At 51.9% G+C, this 14,020-nt stretch overlaps 1 protein-coding gene across 1 annotated transcript in view; it reads left to right on the forward strand.

Moving 5' to 3' along the window:
* LOC135901443 (protocadherin-15-like) overlaps positions 1-14,020 on the forward strand; it is a 320,018-nt gene that overhangs the window by 95,906 nt on the left and 210,092 nt on the right. The window contains exon 2 of the mRNA XM_065431252.2: positions 10,881-11,054. Within this exon, the coding sequence (XP_065287324.1) occupies positions 10,904-11,054 (151 nt within the window). The 5' untranslated portion in view covers positions 10,881-10,903. The remainder of the gene's footprint in view (positions 1-10,880; positions 11,055-14,020) is intronic.

The following is a 14,020-nucleotide window of genomic DNA, read 5'->3' on the forward strand; positions in this document are numbered from 1 at the left end:
TGGCGGACAACTTGTGAGGCCGCAGCAGAAGACGACGCTCAACTCGAGCATGCTTGCAACGTGCGGAACAGGGACACACAGTCGGCGAATCGCCAGGAGGAGCGGAGGAAACCAGCTTTGTCGTACGACGCAACGTGTGCGCAGGCACCTACGCCTTCGCGCTCGGGTGACCCCTGCTGTTCTGCTCGCTTTAGCGCGTTACATGGTTCAAGCGGAGCGGTCAGTCGGTCAGTAAGCCATGAAACTGAGAGCTCGGACTAGTTGAAGCAGTTTCATTGTCACTGAACAACAAGGTGGCACTAGAGTAACGATGGAAAGAGAAACAAATGTGGCACAAGCTCCGCTCCACCGGACCCCTTCTTAGAGGAGGGGCTGTGCTTTTTTTTTTCTGTTCTACTCTCACTCGTTCTCTACTATACAGCAGCAACGAAAGAAGGAGCACTGTGTCAGCAGTTCTGTCCACTGCGCTCTCAATCAGTGGAATCTGGCGTAGACAACTATTTTTATTCCTCGTACAGACTATAGTTTCGATCTTTGTTATTCTGGATGAGGCAGCGCAATTTAACCCTGCTCTGCGGTATATCAAAAGCACTGTCCTTTTTTTTTTTTTGCGAGAGAAGTAACATGTGGCCTAATTTAAGAAAGTATGCGGCTTGTAAAAAAAAAAAAAACGTTATAGAAGGGTGGCTCCAGTAAATGCATTCATCATCCCATTCATAGCACCATATCAGCATCATACGAACTATACTAGTGCGCCCATGTAACCAGGCAAAGCCCTGCTTTCGCAGCATCCGCTATGGCGAAACCAGGACGCGGAACGATTTATCAAGAAGTACGGAGACCGACAAGAGCGCCACAGCGGTGGCTCCGTCGGGTCGACAATCTCGCCCCGGAATCCTTTGTGAATGATCCGCCTCCCTTCTCGTGTGCTTTTCGCTTACACGAAAGCCCGCTTGCAAGGCCCACAAAAGAACCCCACTGTTGCGCACAAAACTTCTCACTCCGCCGAGCCGACTGCCCGGCGCACCACCCGAAACCTGCCGGTCACCATCTCTCTGCTTTCGGCGTTGTCGCTGCGCGTTCTCTTCTGCGCAGTTTCGACAGAACGCGTTTTCGCTGCAGCGACTTGCTTCTATATCCGTTCCCGAACGGGTCGGTCGGTGCTTGCGGGACCGAACTACCGTTTCGCACCGAACCAGTCGGTCCTCCGTTTAAAGAGGCCGACGGCATCCGCGGCTCCGTCGAGGAGGTGCTCGAAACAAAGGCCACAAATGATCGGAGGCGCTAAAGGCACAATGCAGGTCACCCGGACGGAGGGACGAACGCGTGTTTTTGTGTGCGCACGGAGCGATACGCGTGCGGCCCGTCCACCGGTTGCCACCTGTAGTTGCGCACTGGCGGTGTACGGCGCGGTCTTGTAATCTCGGCCGGAATCGCTCGCCACTTTAGCCTCGGCAAGCTAGAGCAACCAACGGCCGCGTATATACAGGGCGGCAAACGGGACTTTGTATCGGTACGCAACTAGCGTACCGCGGGCGGACGTTTGTTCTTCAATGTCCGCCGTCGCCTTAACGAAACGCCCGACGCTTAAAGTAGCTTGCTCCAAGCAGCAGGCAGACCCTGCGCGATACAAGAGCAGCACTGATGGAGGCTGGGAACCGCGAAGCACAGAAAGTGCGCGTGTTCATTAGTCGCATACAGCAGTCATTGAAGAGCGGGGTTCGACGACACCCCTCAGCGTGTCGGTGGTGTTGTGCCATTACCACAAGCCCGGATTCCGAATCTGCAAGATGCGGAATCTATCCTGCGAGCGCCCTAATTCTCCCTTCACAAGTCAAGATGCTGAGCCGTCAGGCAGCGGGGTCCTGCGGGAGAAGCCTCGGCGAGCCGCATGTTTGGACGTGTCAGCGTGTGCCAGACAGCCCGGCGCCGCACCTCCCTTTGCCTGGAGGTCACCGCGCGCGCGAACTTTGAACCGGGTGGCCAGCGCGGTCGCTGGTTGGACCCCTCGGACGACCGTCGTGTGCTGACTTTGTATTGGGCCGTTTGAGTGACAATGGTTCCTCGGGGATTATAAAAGACGCGACACGCCGCCTGAAAAACAGGATCCGCCGACCCACCGGGAGAGAGTGTCGCTCCCGACTGGGGTGAGATGTGTCACGCGTTTTCGCCGGACGCCGTCGTGCGGGAACAGTCGCGTTTGTGTGAGCTCTCGGCCCCAGTGCCGATCCGATCTTGTCCTGTACAATGACCTGTATATAATGTATAAAATCCCTTTCGTTATTCTCATCGACGCCTGGCTCGGAGTCTTCGCTACCAACGCTCTGTCACGAAACGGGTGACGAGCGCCACGGGACCACAAAGTCGTAATAGTGGTGCAGCGGTGAAAGTTCGTAACACTGGATGGCAGCTACGGGATTGACCGGCATCAGCTACCTCGGCGCGGTGAGTGCCTGAAGTTTACTTCAAACACCAGACTTTCTCTGACACAGGTTATAGTAGCTTAGGGAAGGATTTGGTGTTGCATTGTGATAACCTTGTGTGTTTCAAGCCTAGTAAGAGTGTTTTGAAAACCAGGGGATGCTGAGGGGGTAAACAGGGCAGTGTGTGAAATACTTGCATATGTCTTACTAGTAGTGTTATAGTAGCGTACGGCAGGTATATTCAAAAAGGGTAAACAGCAGGAGGACAGTGTGAACGATGGAGAAGTACAAGGTGAAGGAACTTCTCGAAATTTGTGAGGAGTTGGGCATTGAGTTGGGCTCAACCAAAAGAAAGAATGCGATCCTTGAGGTCATGAGGACTGGGGACGTAACGGCTGAGGAAGCCGCAGAGGCCTTGGCGGGTATCAATGAACGTCGGGAAAGGGAGGAGAAGGAACGTTGCGAGCGGGAAAGGAGAGAACAGGAACGTCGCGAAGAGGAAAAGGAGGAAAGGAGAGAACAGCAACGTCGCGAGGAGGAAAAGGAGGAAAGGAGAGAGATGCGTGAGCACGAGCTTAAAATGAAAGAGTTGGAGACCCGAAATAGCTCGCCAGCGCCTAGTCTCACTTCTAACGTTCCAAGAATACGCGATCAACTTCCACCCTTTGTCGTCGGAGAGGATATGGCCAAATACCTCGTGAAATTTGAGCACGTGTGCGAACGGAATAGCATTGAGCGATCCCTCTGGGCACAGAATCTGTTAGCCTTGCTTCCTGGGGAGGCATCAGACGTAATAACTTGCTTATCGAAAGAGGCGTTTGAGAGCTACAGTGATGTGAAGGAAGCGCTACTGCGGAAGTACAAATTGTCGCCCGAAGCTTTCCGGCAGAGGTTCCGGTATGCAAAAAAGGGTAAGGAGTCGAATGTTGACTTCGCGTTTCGTCTAAAAGCCGACCTGGTGGAATGGCTGAAGGGCGAAGAGGTTTACGACGACCGCGACAAAATCGTCGAATGCATCGCGTTGGAGCAGTTCTACCGTTGCATTGATGAGGAGGTCAGGCTCTGGCTGCAAGATTGGCTAAAGGAGGTTAAGCTAAACAAGGCAGCAGAGTTAGCGGAAGAGTATTACACCCGCCGCAGCTTGCACAGCAAGGCAGTGCGCGTAGAAAAGGCAGATGGGAGAGTTGGGTTTTCCGGAAAGCCCGAAAAACGGAAATGTTACAATTGCAAAAAGCAAGGGCACATCGCTGCGAACTGCCCAGAGAAAATTGCTTTTGCAACAAAACAGCGAAATGATACGACGCGTTTTTTTGAAAAACGGAAACCGTTAACCTGCTACAATTGCAAAAAGCAAGGGCACATCGCTGCAAGCTGCCCAGAGAGAATTGCTTTTGCAACGATACAGGAAACTCACAAAAACATACGTCTATTGGAGCCCTATGTGCAGGAAATTAAGGTAAACGGCAAGAAGTGCCGAGCACTGCGGGACTCTGCAGCAACTATGGACGTTGTTCACCCGTCTTTCGTCTCCTCGAGTGATTTTACGGGAGAGTGCGTTAGGATACGGCAAGTGGCCGAGAAGGAGAGTGTCTGTTTACCGATCGCAACGGTTATTATTGAAGGAGAATTTGGGAAACTTAACACCGAAGCCGCTGTGTCAGCCGCCCTCCCGGAGCAATTTTCCTACCTCTTCTCAAATAGCTCGGAGCAGCTGCTGAGGGATCACGGCAAATCATTCTTTGCCGACGTGGCGTACATGGCCCCCACGCGATCCAAAGCGCGCCCGCTGTCGAGGGAACTTGACTTAGCGTCGGTGAGCGAACAGCGGTGCGGTACAAGGACCGATCAGGGTAACTTGAGTGGCGAGCAGTCACGGGAGAGGCGGAGCTCGGAGGCTGGCCTAGGCGAGCGGGTCCTGGAGGTGAGTGGGAGTGACGCGTGCAGTGCTAGCCGCGATAGAGACGCGACGCCGCAATTAGGCGACGCGGGCTCCACACTCGCTCCGGTTTCCGCCAGCTGGCAGGAGCAGGCTGCAGTTGAAAGGGAAACTCGGATTCGCGAGCAACAGGAAGATTGTTCACTAGCCGATCTGAGGAAGAGCGTCAAACGGGGAGTGAAAAAAAGGAGGGTTTCATTTGGCAAGGAATCTGGCTTATTGTACCGCCGCTACACGGATAAGCAGGGTCGCAAATATAAGCAGCTTCGGATTCCGCGAAAATATCGCCGGGAAAAATGAATGACCTCATTTGCTTCCTCAGAAGTATGTTTTCGGTCCAAGTGATTTCAAGGGGACCATTCTATTTGTCATTATTATTGCTGATTATTAATTGTTTCTATTTTGGTGTGTTGTTAATTTGAAAACTGATTGTTTGAGCCTTGTGTGCTAGATCGTACACCTGCCTCTTGTTGCAGCGGGAGCAAAAGGGGATAGCGATTTAGTTAGGTTGATTTGAATTACGGCTTTGTCTGGTGTTTGACGGGAGACAGAGGGCACTTGTTCGTGTTGGGTGTTGCCTTTTGCCGGTCGGTTTTGCAAGCTGCAGAACGACCAAGCGGGACCAGTGGCGAGAAGCAAGGTCTTAGGAACGACCCGAGCGGAGCTGGTCAAGGTGCCTTGGCGACGACGCGGTGAGCAGAGCTCCTGTCCTGGCGAGTCGGACCTGGGCACGTGAAGTTACCTGGCGTCCCGACACTGGACGTGAACTTGGACGAGCCTGACGAACGTGCGCGCCCGGCATCCGAGCCACGTGGAGGCAGCTCGTCTTCCCGGCGCCTTATCTGAGGGCGGGGATGCTGTTGTGCCATTAGCACAAGCCCGGATTCCGAATCTGCAAGATGCGGAATCTATCCTGCGAGCGCCCTAATTCTCCCTTCACAAGTCAAGATGCTGAGCCGTCAGGCAGAGGGGTCCTGCGGGAGAAGCCTCGGCGAGCCGCATGTTTGGACGTGTCAGCGTGTGCCAGACAGCCCGGCGCCGCACCTCCCTTTGCCTGGAGGTCACCGCGCGCGCGAACTTTGAACCGGGTGGCCAGCGCGGTCGCTGGTTGGACCCCTCGGACGACCGTCGTGTGCTGACTTTGTATTGGGCCGTTTGAGTGACAATGGTTCCTCGGGGATTATAAAAGACGCGACACGCCGCCTGAAAAACAGGATCCGCCGACCCACCGGGAGAGAGTGTCGCTCCCGACTGGGGTGAGATGTGTCACGCGTTTTCGCCGGACGCCGTCGTGCGGGAACAGTCGCGTTTGTGTGAGCTCTCGGCCCCAGTGCCGATCCGATCTTGTCCTGTACAATGACCTGTATATAATGTATAAAATCCCTTTCGTTATTCTCATCGACGCCTGGCTCGGAGTCTTCGCTACCAACGCTCTGTCACGAAACGGGTGACGAGCGCCACGGGACCACAAAGTCGTAATAGTGGTGCAGCGGTGAAAGTTCGTAACAGTGGCCACCCTTTACTGCGACGAGGACATGCATTCGTGCACGTCATTGCGTCGCGAACCTCGTATATCTGCCCAGAGGGCTTCAGCTGTGTGCCGCTCAGTTATGAGGAACCCGACGGATGAGTGCATGTGCTGGGTTGCATGAGATAACGTTTGCGTAATTGAACGCATGTTCGTAGCCGATATAAACCCGGGTGACCTACAACTCATCAGGCAGCGCACTGTGTAAGCGCCCTAAACAAAACGGGAGGCGTCCTTCTGTACACTATATTTATATGGGACACTGCCGTATACGTTATACAGGCACGGACGTATGGTTGGGAATATGCGCTCAGGCAAATGTTTGCACGTTCCGTCGCCTAAATTTCCCGCACGAGTGCAGGTTCTGTCAGCAAAACTGGAGACGCATTTCCCTGACGCTTCTATTTCGGAGCGTGCAACATCGGACTGTGCACGTGTCGCCGTTCGTGAAAACTCCCTATAGAGGTGGGCGCGTTCACCGGCATGATGAACAGTGCTTGAGTCAGGCGCTCAGTAAATAACCAATATCACAGGCGGTGCCTTGAACCTTGCGAAGGCCGGCCTTCGCACCAACACGGTGGCCTATAAAACGCGCTCAGAATCAAAACTTCGCAAGTTCGCCAGTTCAGCGTTATCAGCAGACCCCGCAACGATCGTTCTTTTCTTCGTGCGTGGTGGTCCCGAACTATTAACCGTCCGAGAGGCGTCTCTTCGCCGTAGAATCGCGATTGACGGAGCGTGCGTAGCGTGGAATAATGCAGAGTGCGTTTGTGCATCTACATTTATACGCAGAAAGAGGGCAAGATTGGAACTCCGCGTGGTGATGGAGACCGCTTGTTGGGAATGAAGCTCAATGCAGCTCCATTCTTTTGCAGCAGAAAACAAAAGGTTTTCAGGGCGCTAGGAGTTCCGCCTTCTTGGCCTTCTTCTTTGTTTTCTCTCTTTGCACACACCCTAGTTGGGCTGCCTGCACCCTGTTTGACCGCCGACGGCCTACGGATCGAAGGCTGGCGTTGGTCGAAGAGGATCACTATCAACGGCGAAACCAGCTTGTGCCCGAAATCGGGTGCGCGTATCCGTATATTCATGCCAGGCGCTCTCACCGCGAGCTGCCGCGATGACTTTGCGATGGATGGCGCCTTGCGTGTGATACTAAGAAGGCGTGCCACCCGGCCATATGGAGGACGAGATACCACGGAGGGTTGCATGTTGCGTGCGTGGCTTACCTCCATCAGCACACCAGACTCGATGGCACAAAAAAAAAGAAAAAAAAAAGACATCGCGTGGGAGTGTCGCCCGCGAGCACTGCAGTATCGCGAGCGCGAAAACCTATCTTTTATATACTTGGTCAACGTGGTCGATAGATTGCTTGAAACGGGGAATAGGGGGACTGGGCTTGCGTGCTTGTTGAGCAAAGATCCTGGCACCGAACGTTAACGTAACCAGCTCTTGACTCCCAGAAACAAGGCGGCGGCATTGTGGTAGCTCGTAGCGATGTTGTTTAGCCATCGGTGTTTCCAGAACCCCCTCCCTCCCCCCCCCCCAAAAAAAAAATAAAGAAACGTTTTTCAGTATAGCTGTTCGTCGTTTCCCTTCCGATTACTGCGCACGTCTACTGCGCCCTCTTCGTATTATTTATCTCTCTCTTTCATTTCATTCTATTTCTGCATTTTCATCTCTGGAAGTATCGAGTGGGACGCCGGCTCTTTTAACAACTGTTTCGTTAACGAGCCTCTTTGTACCTGTTCTTGTATATATATATATATATATATATATATATATATATATATATATATATATATATATATATATATATATATATATATATATTTGCTCGGCGTATCTCTACAATTTCCGAATTTAAGATATATGAGCAGCTCGGGGTACGATTGCGGCTACGAGTCGAGATGGGTTGCTCGGGAAACGAGCGGCCATAGCCAGTGATAGAGTTCATGCATTTATTATTGTCTCTTTTTTTTTGTGCTGCCTCGAAAACGCCATAATTTTACACGCGCGCTGGCGATTTGCAACACGAACGCGCCAGTTTCCCGAGGGCTCGATCTTTGTTAAACGCAGCACTAATAATTATCGCGAGAGGGGCGCGACGAGACGAGCACAAAAGGAAAAACTCGAATGTCGGTCGGCTCCTCGCCTCGGGCGCGCACCGTCCGCAACGTTTGCGCCGAAAGGCCTCCGAAACCGAGCCGGACTTTGTTTTCCCCAGAGTCGACGAAAAATTACCCCGCCTCCCGACCACGCTCGGCGCTCGTCGTCGTGATGGCTGCGCACACGCGTATCTCAGCGGCGCATCTTTCCCGAGGATGCCCTCCGCGCTTTGCGCGTTTTCCTCATTATAATCACGAAATGCCACCCCGGGTAGCGCGTTCGATCCTTCCTCGGCGGGTAGTGGGTGGTCGTGATACGCTCCAAAAGAAACGTATATACAACTGTGTACAAAGCTCCGCTCGGTCGGCAGCCTCTAAGAAAAAACAAGGGCGCGTTCTCCCTGCCGATTGTGGGCTGAATTGTTGTTCCTCTCAGCCCAGCACGAGTATTATCGATTTGCGCATGCGCTGCCGTTCGAGCGTATGCTAAGTCGCTGGCGCCTGGATTCCGTACGTTGTTTCCGAAGCATCGGCGCGCACAACCACGCCCGACTACGACAACTATACAATAAATAGCACGTGCTCACAATAGAGGCGTGAGTAAGTTCTTAACTGCTGTACACAGCGTCTGCCTGCGCGATCGCAGTCACGAGTGCAGCGCGTGAACAGCGTTCATTGGTGGCGATGGCAAGTAGCACTCCGTGGTGCGTGTACAGCCAAGGCGCGAAGCTCCGTGAACGTGCTTCCAATTACGCCTTCCGCAGGCTGCCTCGCATCAGCCTGTAAGCGAGCGCTAACACACACACACACAACAAGCACACACACACAAATACTCAAACTAGCATGCGCACTACTGAGCGCTTACGATTGGGTGATTGGACTGGGTAATAAAGCCTTTCCTGCCTGCCTGGAACGGTTTTGCTCGCAAGACAACGCTCGGCTCTCTCGGGGCTGTAGTACTCGTAAATTAGGTTTTCTCCCGTCGATGCCGATTGTAGCTTTGTTTCGCTCTTTTGTCTGAATGATGTGCACTGGCATCTTGTACGCCGAGCGCAGCCGCCTCTTCACGCTTCCGTAAGCTCGCCGCGTGCTTTTGTATCGTCGTTGTTCGCGCATGCGCAGTGCGCGGCGATGCAGTGCACATCTGAAGAGCTGGACGAAAGAGAGAAACGCTTGCTATTTCGATCGCGTCTGGTGTTTTTTGTTTATTTGTGTAAGCGCCCGAAGCGCGGCAGGGCGTGCCCAGCCTGGTTTATTTATGCTATCTTCGGCTGGTCGTTTCTGAGCACTCTGGAGCGCTCTCGCGAGCGGCGTTGTCTTCGGCTGGTTGAAAGAGGGTGCGCGCCCTGCGTTCGACTGGTTCTTCTCGATTGCTCTCCTCCATCTTGGAGCGCTCTGAGGCGCTCCGAGCCCTGTCGTCGGAGCAGTCATCGAGATTGAAACGTCATCGCAGTGCCGCGTCGCTGCTGTTGGCGACGGCCCACCGTAACCTTGGCAACCTAGGCCACTGCATGCTGGCGTGTCGACGAACGTTCGTCCCGCCGGCACGCCCGCCGGTTTTTCCGGCAGCGCCGGAAGCTTTGGATAGGCGAAACATCGGACGTTGGCAGTAGTCACGTGGTTTCGCATCAGCAATTTCCTCCTCCGAGAGCGAGTCGCACGTTCGGCTTGCGCGCTTGTCCCCTACCTTTGAGCTCGGGAAACGACCGATCTACCCGACTCTGCTTCGGGGCATACAGGCGACCAGTCGAAGATACCATTAGAGTCAGATGCTTTCCGCACGGTGCCCACACTGCTGAAATAAAGTGCACTTAGCAACAAATGCAACGAAAAGTAGGACGTTGCGTCCGTCAAGCTGCGGTTTTGATGACCGTGCAAATACGTTTAAATGCGGAGCACGTATAGCCACACGAAGAAAGCACGTGGCTGTCATCGACTGTATGAACGTTAATAGGCAAATGCTTACGCACAGGCGGGAACACTTTCTAATTTTGTAGACGGATCAAGTTGGGCAACCCCGCACTATTGGATTCAGATTCCGTATGCCAATGCAATGAGGCAACAAATACAAAATATGAAATGTATGCTACATTTAGGTTTCAATAACTATCTTGAGAAGACAATCAGCGGAGGAAGCGCAAATAGTGGTAAACGAACAAGAGCGGTCATATTGACATCGCCAGTGAAGGCTTTATTAAGGACACGCATTTGTCGCCCAATCAAGGACAATGTCTTTATGGAAAACAGGCTACACATATGGCGCTGGAAGTCCAAATTTCAAATGTTATTAAGCTACCAATAGGGGGCCCTGCGGCGCCACCACGGATGGTTCGGATGTGTCATTTATCTCACATATGCAAACAGTCTGGTTCCATTTAAAGCGACCAACGGCAAATATATTTTGTTCCTTGCAACGAGGACTCTGCACTATATATCTCGCCGCTCGGAAGGTTGAAGTAACCGTGTACTACCTCGCTAACACTTGTGCTTAGTTGGACGCAATCGTGCACGGTGATCAATGCAATAAGCACTGGGAAGAAAAAGGAGTCGACCTTTCGGCGCTTCTGCCGGCTTCGATACCTCTATGGGATAACGCGCTTTGCAACCGCATTGCACGTAATTTTCGACAGAGTGCCCTGGCGGGATAGAAGAAAGGGAGGGGCTCGCTGTCTGCGCAGAATACCGAAACGTTGCGAGAAGTGAACGCGGGGCCATTACTGCCAGGTCTCATAAACGCCCGGCATCGCGACGTATATACGACGCGCATGGGCTGGCTCGGGGGAGCGCGGGCACACAATGAGAACGTGGTCGCGGCCTATACGCTCTAATGGCGCAAATGGGATCCCAGCGCATCGTCTCACAGCTTTCACTCTTCTCTCTTTCCACAGGTGCGTGGAAGTGGAGCGGCGTCATGGCGGCGGCGGCGACTTCCGGTCCGCGAACAAAATGGCGGAAGCCGGGGTTCCGCTTCCCCGGAGTCGGTTGGCTTACCGTGCAGACCGTCCTACATCTGCTGGCCGCGGTGGAATGTCTGACGCAGACGACCACTACATCGAGTCAAGGTGAGAGTGCGGAATATCTTGACGACGCGCCGGAGGGACGTCAGAGGGCGCCGAAGGAGCCTGCTATAGCAACGACGCTAGTCCTGGTCATGTGCCAATCTTAACCGAGAGATCCCCATGCCAATAACTAACTAGCATCTGATCAAGCACTTCTTTGTATTTTCAATAGTAGTAGTTGCAACTTGCAATATCAGCGTGCAAAAGTAGCAACTTGCAATATCAGCGTGGCAGTTGGACCTAATCACAGCTACACTTTGAAGGGGAAAAAATTAAGAACAGTGCTTATCGAAATGACACGTTGCTTTTGCCAACAGCAGCATCTAGAATGAATAACTTTATTATTATTTTTTTACATCAAGTGCAAAACATCCTATCTAGAAGTGATTGAAACTAAACGAGAGATTATATCGCTCTGTCAATTAAACTGTTTGCGAACGAGAAAGGCACCGCCAGAGCATGTTGTCAATTAAGGCAACGCCAGCCGACGCATTCAGCCGGTAAGAACGACGACTACTTTGGCCCTGGTGCCAGGCGGTCTTTAAGGCAATGTTCATGCAATTACATAAAATGATCACCGTCATAGACATGATGAGAGAAATAGCCTCTCAAAAAAAAAAAGGAAAGAAACGGAATGCACATAAAAACAAAGAAACCTATACAAATGTTGAAACGGCATGTTTGAAACTATTGACAGGAATGAGCGTATCATACTTAATAAAAGAAAAAAAAAGCATATGCAGATTTATTCTGTGTACTAAGCGTGTTTATCGACTAAGTGATTTGCTCCCGAATTCACGAAGTTTTTCTTTCGCAAGTGTTCTTTGGCATCGGCCAGTCACCTATACGCTATAATATTTTCCAACATAATGATCGGCTAGCCTCTGCTCTTATGTACCGTTATAGCGTAAGAAGTTTTTTGTCAGCCCGTACTTAGAAAAAAAAAAGACTTTTACGACAGAATAGTTCGCAAAAGAAAATTCCAGCAAATCTCGATGCCGGATAAATTTGCGAAGGGCGGGCCAATGGCAAAGGACATTTACGAACAAAAAAGTTTTGTGGATGTGGCACCTGAACTGTCGTTCATGGGCGTCCCTTGTTGCAGCAAACAAGACCGACATGTTACGTTACAGAACGTGTTCAGAGGTGTGGTTGCAGCAGGAACGATATTACTCACGTCGGCAGAGTTCTACATCAGCACGTAATTATGAAGTTCGAGATAGATGTACAGCGAGGGGGGCGAAATTCGCACAGCTTGTCGTCAGCAAGCGCTGTCTCCTATAATGTAGTGACCGGCCACCTTCAGTAATTATACGCCAAACGTCCCGATTGATTTGTAAATTGTAGCGTGAGAAGATTTTTCGCGGATACGGACTCTGGTGGTCCGTGCCCAGGCCAACATCGGCCCAGGTCATCACCATCATCATCATGATCATAATCATCATCGGACCAACAATATCGGAGCAGGCAAAGCAGTCCAACATCGGGCGCGTCTTCAGTGGACGTTTCCTAACGTCACCTATAGCTGTTGCTTATATAGCCGTTAAAAAAATAAAATTAAATGCTGGGTTTTCACGTGCCAAAACCACGATCTGATTATGAGACATTATGAGACTCCGAGTTAGTTTTGGTCGTTCGGGGTTCTTTAACGTGCATCTAATGCACGGTGCACGGGTGGTATTTCTTTTTTTTTATCTTTTCTTTTTTTTTTGGGGGGGGGGGGTATTTCACTTTCATCAAAATGCGGTTGCCGCGGCAGGGATCTCATCCCGCGACCTCGTGCTTAGCGGTACAAGGCCAAAGCCACTAAGCAACCACGGCGGGTGCTGATAGCCCGTGTTCTTGCGTAATGGTAGGCTATCTGTACGGTGCGCTGTTAGGTAGAGGTCGTCTCGATTTCTCGTCCATTCGAAAACAATTCTCGCTTAAGGTGCCGGTCGTCAACCGCTGGGAAGAAAAGGCTGCACAATGGCAGGGTCGCGCGCTTGATTGCCTGTAAGTGCTGGGAAACACGCACTCTGACCCCGTGACTTCCCGCCTTTTTTACCTTCCGGCCGCGGCAAATGACACTGGGAAAGTGTAGGAAGGGGCGCTTCCCAAACTTTTCACGCGAGCATATTTCGTCCGCTCTCTATGTCGGCGTCCACATCGGCGTTAATGCATGGAAGGCCACTGTGTAGGCACTGAGTTTTAATCCACCGCACCTACATAAGGTGTGGGAGTACTACAATTATGCGTATAAATAAATCGCGGGTTTCGCGCAAACCTCTTATCTTACATTCCAACCAAAGCAACAAGAAAATTCTGCAGAAACCACTGACGGTGATTGTCAATGTAAGCGAACTTGGTTGCACCCCCCCCCCCCTCCCTGCGTCGGCGGAGAAAGTCCCACCACTGCCCACCAACCACCGACTGCAGGGCCACTGGTGAAGGAGCCAAAGAAAGCTATTCGCTTTGACAGCCTATCACGTGCAAAGCTCCGGGCCTTTGCTCTTGAAGTTCCAGCACTTTTGTGCTTGTGCCTGGTTTGCTTGCGCTCGTCTAGCTCTCTCTCTCTCTCTCATTTCACTCTCTTTTATTCTTCGATCCCCCTTCACCCCATGCAGAGTAGTCAACCGGAACTGCCTTTGGTTAAATTGCAGATGAAATAAAAAACCGGAGTTCACTTTGAGGGTGAAGTCTTGGAAACGCAGGCATGAATCCATATACGCAGACAAGCAAAAATACTGGAGATAAAAAAAGCAGATGTTAGCCCCTTTTTCTTGCCTCCACTGCCTGCACCAGTACTAGACACTCTGCAAAAGTAATCGCGAAGCGTTTAAGCGGGCGGGCCTTACCACGTTTTCGCGGGCACGTATTCTGTCTTCTCACGTTACTTGGGCCCGTTTGGAAACTCCGAACATTTCCCCGCAGGCTGGTTTTCGAGTATATCTGCGTGACAAGCGAGATCTTGCCGTTTTATTGCCCGC

This window comes from Dermacentor albipictus, chromosome 1 (genome assembly GCF_038994185.2).
Source record: "Dermacentor albipictus isolate Rhodes 1998 colony chromosome 1, USDA_Dalb.pri_finalv2, whole genome shotgun sequence".
In the NCBI taxonomy this organism is placed as follows: Eukaryota; Metazoa; Arthropoda; class Arachnida; order Ixodida; family Ixodidae; genus Dermacentor; species Dermacentor albipictus.